The 9,424-nt window shown below is 44.9% G+C and overlaps 1 protein-coding gene across 1 annotated transcript; it reads left to right on the top strand.

Annotated features, from left to right (window-relative positions):
* The first annotated feature begins 772 nt into the window (after positions 1-772).
* Positions 773-7,940, top strand: calm1a (calmodulin 1a). Its single transcript, XM_040199113.2, has 6 exons — positions 773-1,123; positions 5,217-5,247; positions 5,383-5,526; positions 5,662-5,768; positions 6,288-6,423; positions 6,867-7,940. Exons 1-6 carry the CDS (start codon positions 1,121-1,123, stop codon positions 6,893-6,895), a joined length of 450 nt encoding a protein of 149 aa, XP_040055047.1. The 5' UTR covers positions 773-1,120; the 3' UTR covers positions 6,896-7,940.
* Positions 7,941-9,424: the final 1,484 nt, after the last annotated feature.

The raw sequence follows: 9,424 nt of genomic DNA, 5'->3' as shown, positions 1-9,424 counted from the left end.
TGCTTTGACGCATTGCAGATCCGCTCTGACCAATCAGCGGCCTCTGTACACTGCAGAATATTGCAGGTCTGTATAATCCAATCACAACCCGCCTCTCAAGAGCAAAACCCCGACTTCCTTAGTGCCGCCAAACGTATCATTCCGCCTGCATAAAAACCTGTGTGACACAAACTAGTCCGTCACTTTATAGATATTAAAAAAGAACTAGGAGTAGATATGAGGACAACTCTTTTCTTTGGAGTCGAACAACCACTAAAACGTTCTGGTTATCTTCCCTCCCCATAACATTATTCTCCTCAATAAGCTTTTATTTTATGACACTAAAAACGTTACTTTGTTTTGCTACACAAAAATTTTCATTAGGCCTACAATGTCTAGCCATGGACACTGGCTGCAGGAATTCAGGTAGGATTAGCCTAATAATGTGTGTGTGAATTATATGAGGTGTTTTCAATGGGCGCCACATTGTGTGTTTTATTACTGCATATGTTCCTCACAAAAGGGGTATTCATCTAATGTGGTAGTGTGATAGCCTATGTACACACACATGTTGACTTATCTAAATCTCTGAATACCCAGCATGAAGGGTGGTTCGGGTCGTGCGTGTGATGCATGCACATCCATTACAGAACGTGAACTTAAGCAGGCCCTCCGTCTGCATTTCCCCATGCCTGCAAATGTATTGCAAAGGGACCTAGCATTAAGAGAATATATTTTTGTGTATTTTCCTAATACAAATATATTATATTACATCGGGTCAGAGGTTAGATGTGGCCCTCAGAAGTTAGAAGTCTATTTGACTGCATTCAAAAACTTTCTCATAAAACCGTATTACCGTCACTTCTTTCTGGGGTAAACCCAAATAATTCGAGGCTACCACGCATTTATAATACACATAAACCACGACACCACGGCGACGGGTACGCGCATGTTAGCAGGAAAGAAAAAGACAGGGCGCCACACCGATCGAGAGTTTTTCCCGAGTGCGGAGGAATACAGTGAGTCGTAAAGCAGTGGTTCGCCTCCCCCGCCCGCCTCCAGCGAGCCTTGCTCAGTGGCAACCTTCCATTTCCTCTCTCCCTGTAGCATTAGCAGACCAACGTCCCCGACTCAAGCAGACATGGTGAGTATCTGATCGGCTATGGGCGTGTGATATGTCGGACTTGAGGCAGCGTTGAGTTAACTGAATGCCAGCCGGGCGCTAATCACCGTCTCCGGGATAGTCGTTTCGCTGGAGGAATATCAAGCAGCCTCCGCTGCGGAGCGAAGTTAGCTAACGTAAGCTAACATGAGCTAATGAGCTGATAACACTCTAGCGGCTAGGCGGGGAAGCTTATCACATCGCGGTGGCTTAAGCTCATTCCCTCAGTTGAACTCTCCAGGGTCGCTGTTTGTATTCCGCATTGAAGGGTCCCTCCTTGCTACGGGGGGCGGGCACACATTGGCGGTAGTTACAGCGGTTCTGTCGGCTGCCGATGTTAGCATCACAGCTAAACTTAACGTTACATCCGCGGTGCTGGTTCTGCGGTATCTTGACAACTGCACCATCACTCGACCAACGCAGCGGATGCCGTTTGGAGGCTAGACTGATGGTTGCCTTAGTTTGTTTCCTCAATGATGCCGGCGAATTCTTTTTTTTGTGTCTCTTCTCACACATGTTTTATACCGGTTTCCATTAAGGAGTCCTAATTAGGTCACCGCGCGCGCTGAATTACCACCTGTACGATGGACGCAGATTAAACCATTATTTGAGCCCCGCGGTGGCGGCGGGTTTACCGGGTTTCACATTCGCTGATTCGCTTCTTATGGGGATCGAATTAAATATCGTTTACTGCCTACCGATCTGTGCTTTAAAAGCACGATGGCATCTTCGTTTTATTCTCAAAATAGTGCTTACACGCAGTCATGCTGCTGTGGTCCAATCTGGTTTTGTAGTTTGCTGCAGCCTTTCGTTAAGCAACGTTTACGACTTTAATGCACACAAAGTGTGGTTGACGGATGTAATCTGCTGAACACGTTGACTCTGCTCTTTGATTGAGCAGGTTGGTCAACTAGTCCTGAGCAACCCATCACTTATGTTTTTAGTCAATTTTGTTTGTGTCTTTTGACTAACACAGTGGTGTGTGTGTGTCTTTCTGTCATATTGGCTCATTTGCATTCAAATTAAAAAACTGTGCGTGTCAGTAGGTAGACTCAGCAAATCCAACTCATTTCCTGACCTATTTGAGGCAATCGCACCTTGACACTACTTGGGAAAGATAATTCCAAGAGTTGCACCCTGTGACTCTTGGTTAACTCAACTGTGTATATATATATATGTATGTATGTATGTATGTATGTATGTATGTATGTATAAATTATACACACACGTTTGTTAATTGGTTAATGATTTATTGTTGCTATCTTATTGTGTGAATTCTAGTTTATCAGTGATTGACCAGTAGTCTGACTTGTTTTGAGTAGTGAGAATAGCTTTGTGGCTGCTGGCATAATTATTTCCGTAGCTTCCCATTGAAGCCGTCAGCACGGTTGCGTGACTGCTTTATGGTGGTGGTAACTATTAATTTGTTCCAAGAAACAGTCACTGGGATACAGACGTCTCCGTTACATTGTCACGGTTTCTTTGCCTATTTGTGGGACTCCTTGAAGGCAGAAAACCTCCTTTGGTGCCTCCTACTGCAGTCCGTGTGAAATAAATATATTCATGGTCAACCCTTTTTGAAGTGGCATTAAATATACATTGCTGCGTTCTTGTATGCAGCATTATTTACCCAAAACAATTTTATATAATAATGACCACATTTGAAACTTGCTGGTAAATACTGATATTCTTTAAATAAAACACTTTGATCTATTTTCCCTTTGATTTCTTCTTGATGAATGCTTTAGGAGTGAATCACTGGGCCTGCATGCTGCACACGCACAGTAGTAGCAGCGCCTCGAGAGGAATTTGGCCTGCGTATTAGAGGCTTCAGCAGCTCATTAACCACCGCTAGAGTGCGGGCACATCCATCGACACCAATCCGTACCGCTATCATCCGCCAAATTCTGAACGGCTAATATTTATTACCTCTTGTACATAAAACCGTGTCTGTTTTTTATTTCATCATTATGAAATGTCCCGTCTCTGTCCCTAATGGGAGACTGCTTCAACACATGAAAATGAGTCCAGTAGATCAAAAATAATACATAATATAACTCATTGTTTACATGAAATTGAAAATCATATTACTCATGGCTTATGGGAAGAGGGATAGAAAACAAATCACCATCAGCACGATCGAAAGGGCAGTCAATTCTGCACATTCTTGTATTTACATTGACAGTTTACCATTCTTTGCTCATTTACTCAAACAAACTAAAACCCAGTGCTCATGGCCAACTCCTGGGTAATTAGTGAGTCGCTCACTCAAGCTATCGTAGTTGTGAGGGGCCCCACCCGTGTGACCCGTGATGCTCCCCAGGAGGTCCGAGGACCAGCCAACTGATCCTCCCTCGGAGCTGCAACTGTAGCAGTGAGATGACAGCTCAGTTTAGCACATGCATATGGACACACAACCCCCCTGGGACCTCCCCAGTCTGGGCTCTGTTACTCTCACACCCACCTGAAGTCAATTCCCTCACACATTTGGTTGACCTCCTCTGGACTGGCCTCTACACACACACGAATTCCCTGACAAAGTGTTGAATGCTGTTCATTTATGAACTACTGCAGGAGGTGGACACTTCATCTGTACATCCATCTTTTCTGTTCATCTGCTGGGGAGATTAATGGACAGCCAAGCCTTCACTGTCATGCCTAGGCGCACACACACACTCTCCCTCCTCTGAGGTGGCGGTAAAGTCACTGCGGTTCTCCAGCTCCTCAACCAGTTGGCGTCGGAGGCAGTCAGGGAAGGACAGCGTATGGTCACGTACACTCACAGCGATGCAAGACACAAGGACATAAAGAAAGATGGACAGTTAAGCCATCAGCTTTATTGAGAGACGGATGGACGAGTAACCAGGAAAGCAGCAACAGACCATCTTTTCCATCTGCTCATGGGAGCGACCTCGCCTGTCAGGTCGGTGCCAGCACACTGACCTTTGCCACTGCAGAGGGATTGAGTCATCCAGCCAGCCACTCCCACTGGATGGATTGAAAGACGAGTCCTGCAGTTATCCTGCTCGCCGTTCATGTGTCCGCCTGGCCGCCGTCTTATCCAGGAGGACTAAAAACTCTTTAAAAAAATCTAAACTTTAGTTATGTAACTATTCAGCGGGATCAAAAAATGCATCTTTTTTTCCCGTCTATCCAATACACATTTGGGAGCAACTGATAGATGTCTAGCCATTATTTATTTCCTCCCACCCTGAGACATCATTTCTGCCCTTCATGTTATCCCTCCCTCGGCATGCTGCCTAAGAACGTTGCCCTTTACCCACCAGAAGATGAGCTGGTCAGCCTCTCCACAGTCTATGACCTCTTGGATGAACAACAGGACTATTACACGGAGCTCCTCCAGCAGCAGGAGAGGAACTACAGAGCCTTCCTGCAGATGCTGATGGATACGGCATCCAGCCGCACCGACAGCCTGGTTAGAGAGATGCAGGACCTGAGAAACTGCCTGCATGGAACCAAGGCTGAGCTGGCCGAGGTTAAGAAACAGGGTGTCCACAACAGCAAACGGGCCGAGATGCTGGCTGAAGGCCTGGTGACGGTGCGAGGGGAGCTGGATGGCAACCGCTCCAAAGCTGCAGTAACTGGGAGAGGGTTCGGAGGGCGACCCGTGGACCTGAAAGGAGGAGGAAGATGTGGAGAGGGCAAAAAAACGGCACCAAAAGCTTTGAAGCTGGTGGCAGACCTCACAGATATCCACTTTGATGACATCAAGGTTGTACACAAAGGGAAACCAGCCACGTCACTAGGATGGTGTATTATTGTGACTGTATATCAATGTTTGAAATACCAGAGCAGGTTTCTGTGGTTCATACGGGATACCTGTGGGTTTCAAGGGAGTTCATTATTTTGGTGTCTTGCAGGCAGTTCGTACAGGTTTCTTGAATTATGATTATGGCTGTTGCGCCGATGATGACGACGATGGGTGTTTTAATGGAAGTAACCTTGCCGTGATGGCCGGGTTGGTTGAAGAAATCCTTTCGCTATTTGCCTCACAACCAGTGTTCCAGCTTTTTAATCTTTCCCAATGTTTTGTCTTTATTTTTTTTACATTTAGGCTGATCAACTAACAGAAGAGCAGATTGCAGGTAAGAGGACAACATGAGATCAGATTATTACGATAAATGCATATTCATTCAGGCCTCACTGGAGCATCTGCTTCGTTACAGCTGCTCTCACTGATGTATCCTCCTCGTCCTGTATGTCTTTGTTGCTTGTGACAGAGTTCAAGGAGGCCTTCTCCCTGTTCGATAAGGACGGCGATGGCACCATCACCACTAAGGAGCTGGGCACCGTCATGAGGTCCCTGGGTCAAAATCCAACTGAGGCCGAACTCCAGGACATGATCAATGAGGTGGACGCAGACGGTACGCTGACTGAACCGTCGGTTCAGAAACTGAGGAGATCTTTTGGAACATCTTTTGCTCCTGTCACATTTTTCTACCTTAATTTATATTTGCTGGTTGAGTTCTGAATTTTGACCTTCTTTCTGTCACCACCAGGCAATGGTACCATCGACTTCCCTGAGTTCCTGACGATGATGGCAAGGAAGATGAAGGACACTGACAGTGAGGAGGAGATTCGGGAGGCATTCAGGGTCTTCGATAAGGTGTGTGTGTGTGTGTGTGTGTGTGTGTGTGTGTGTGTGTGTGTGTGTGTGTGTGTGTGTGTGTGTGTGTGTGTGTGTGTGTGTGTGTGTGTGTGTGTGTGTGTGTGTGTGTGTGTGTGTGTGTGTGTGTGTGTTCGTTCTGTGTCGACAGTAATGGGTTCTTAGATGTATAGCATTCTTGTCATCAGCAGATTAGCATTGATTTACAAAGCCCCTCCATCAGGGATCAGAATGTGCTTCAGCTGACAACTAAGGAGGGACTCGCTCTGACAGTGATACTTTATAAACATCGTCTCCATTGACAGCTGCTGATTAATTGTAATGCTGCTCTGTCAGAATTGGTGGGACATTTGGTCTAGAAATAAAAACTATTAAATATCTTTTTATAAGCATTATGGTTATGATGCCATATCTCAGCCAGTTGCAGAAATGTGCAACCTGTCAGTTTGTGTTGAACCTTCGTCCAACGGCCTGTTTCTGCTTATTCTTTCACTCACTTTGGAATTATGTGTGTGTCAGGATGGCAACGGTTACATCAGCGCAGCGGAGCTGCGTCATGTGATGACTAACCTGGGAGAGAAGCTGACAGATGAGGAAGTTGACGAGATGATCAGAGAAGCAGACATCGATGGAGACGGTCAGGTCAACTATGAAGGTACCGGATTGTCGAGTCACTCCTACCTGTACAAGTATATTTGTGTACAAGTTCACAGCGTGTGAGATACTCAACCAGCTAACGTTGTTAACAATAAGCTTTTCAGGGTTTACTGGGTGATTTTAGCTTTTCTAAACACAAAATTTGCATTGCCGACCATTTGCCACTTATTATATAACATTTATTGGGATTCACATTTGTGAATAAATGTTTTTCAGTTTGAATAATGCATACAGCTAGAATCGTTTAAAAAGACAACTTTTTATTGAGAAATCATTTTTAAGGGATCTTAAGCGTCAAAGTAATTTTTGAACAGTATTTTGCACTCTGCGCTGATAAAGTTGTGTGTCCAATGGCGGTTCCTTAAACTGATCAATCATTATTCATTCACCCTGTTAACATTGTTGCTGATGAGTTTTCTTGTCCTTTGTTTCTCCCCACAGAATTTGTTCAGATGATGACTGCCAAATGAACTGGGCTCATGTTAAAGACAAAGAATCAGTCAAATGTTTCACTTACCTCTTATTGCAAAAATCTACATTTATTCATACTGTTCTGTATAGACTGAATGTTGGAAAACCTAAAAATATGTCCATATTCACAAGCTCAAAAAGGGTTTAAAAAAAAAGAGAAAAAAAAGACAACAAAAAATTCTAAATGGATCTCTGCATGTACTGGCTTGTATTTCCCGCCCCCAGCGCTGAGCTACCCAATCAGATCTCAACCTTTTCAGCCAAGCAGCCTCTCTGCAGCCGGCTGGTTTGGCCTCTGCTTCCTGGCTCCATCTGCCTGATTTCCTGGTGATTATATGGGAGAGCCAATGGCCTTTCTTCTATGACTTCCTGTTTCCTTTTTTTCTGTTCTTTATGCATGCAGCTTTAGATGGGTTAAGAGCCCAATGGCAGAAGGCTGTCGCCGTAGGTTGGCCTGGGACCCACAGAGAGCAGGGAGGGGATAGTTAACCGATGGATTGGAGGCAGTGAACCAGTAGAACCGTTGCAGTTTGCCTCCCTAAACAAAGTCCGTGATGAGAGATATTTTTAAGAACATTTTAAAATGGGAGAACTCATTTTAGATTCTGTTTTTCTGGCATGTCAGGATACTCTATCCTTTTGTGTGTTTTACCATTTTTTTTGAGGGGGAAACTTGGGTGGGGCATAGATTTGAGCCCGTTTGATGTTTCACAGACTATTAGAGGGGTTGGGGTGGGCTTTAAAAGTGATGATATACAAGATGACCTTTGGGACAATGTGGTGGTCACTGAAGCATGCGTAGGGGACCGAACATCGCCTCAAAGGTTGCACTTGTATCATGATTCTTCGGGGTGTTAAATTCAGTTTAGTGGGGACGGGGTCGGTGCTTTGTGGCATTTCTATCTTGTGTTTTTGTGTGAGTGTGTGCGTGTGGGTGCGGCGAGGCCCGGCCCAGTCAAACTGTTCCGTTCAGTTGATCTGCATTCCAAGTTGTACATGCTAGTCTTTACATTTCGTTTTTCCAATAAAATAATCATTAAGTAACATCTCGTGCTGGGTTGTGTTTTCTCAGTGAAGGCAGATTCTGTGGGGGAAGTGCTGCTTCAGAATGACTCATCTGTGCTTCTTATTGCTCGCCGTGTCTTTGCGAGAGTGTGGAAGTGGAAGCACAGACATTGAGGCCCACTTAAAGCGTATTTCGGGAGAATTGTTCAACCTTTTACATTCCTAAATTTAAATGGGCAGTTAAGAGAAGATCAGGAACAAACCTACGACGTGAGTATCTGCATAGCAGCTAAGTATTGGTCTGTTCTTTGAAAGAATAAATGGGAATTTTAGGTAAATCCTGAACCGACCTCTTCCATGTATTTAAACATAGTTGCTTTATGTATCTTCACCACAGATAAAGTACAATGTCCCATAATATCACACCTTTTATGGGAGGATGATTTCTAAAACACGGGACTATTAAACTATGAGGACACACCATCATGTCCCCAGCAGTCTATTGGTACAATTGGTGTATGTATGTAAGGGGGGGGTCACAAGGACTCCTTCAGATCGCTGAAAACGTCTTGTCTGCAAATGAAGCGTTGCTAGGCAACAGCCAGGCATGTGGTGGTGAGAAATGAAGGAGAGGAAGCCGAAAACTAAAGCTGGAGTTTGAGGAGAGCGCAAGATAGACAAGTGTGGGTAGGGAGGAGGAGGAGGAGGAGGAGGGGGGGTCGAAAGACAATTATAGAAATCCAGGACTTGCGGGAGACTAGAACAAGGGTTGAAAAGAGACCAATTCAAAATGCATCTTAAAACCCATTGAATCTCCTAAAATCCTCTCCACCCCACTCTGATTCCAAAGCTGCTGTCGTCTCTTCAGCAAATGAAGCCAGCGGAAGTTGTTTTACAGTCGCACAAAGAAGAGCGCAGAGCGATGTCAACAAGAAGGATAATACGCTGTTTGTACAGATGCTACTTCCTAGAATAAATCCGCTGCAGCTGAGGATTCTGATGATGCAGACACGCGTAGAAACGAAGACTGAGCCACACAGTTGGTGGCTCAGTCTGTAAAGAGTGAGGTACTATATCTTGCTGTTTGCCAGCCGCCACTCAAACGTTTTCAGCGTCTCCAGTTCAGAGGATTCTGTCATTAATCTCACACACATTTAGAAAAAGCCTGTTTCTCACACACATACATACAAAATCCCTCTGCTGGCTGCAGCTTCCAACCACATCAATATTTCAGCTTCTCACCTGACGGGAGGCGGGTGAGGGGGGTGCGTGTATTTTAGTGTTGGACGTCTTTGTATGGCGCAAATATTTGGTTCATGTCATTAGTTCTTTGTCCTTTTCTGTCTGGAATGGCCATTCATGAAATTCACCAAGCTTCATTTTACAAAGTACGGCCCGTTTACTTTGGACAAAAGTAAAAGTAAACAAGTGTCAGCAGTAACTATAGTCAAATATACAAAGTGCAGAGTACATGTGCCGCAGGGGGTGTTAAGATGGCGCCACGTAGTCTGATGACGGCGCCG

The sequence above is a fragment of the Gasterosteus aculeatus genome, chromosome 15 (genome assembly GCF_964276395.1).
Source record: "Gasterosteus aculeatus chromosome 15, fGasAcu3.hap1.1, whole genome shotgun sequence".
NCBI lineage: Eukaryota > Metazoa > Chordata > Actinopteri > Perciformes > Gasterosteidae > Gasterosteus > Gasterosteus aculeatus.
Note: the sequence above shows the minus strand (reverse complement) of the source record. Positions and strands in the feature narration are given on the sequence as shown.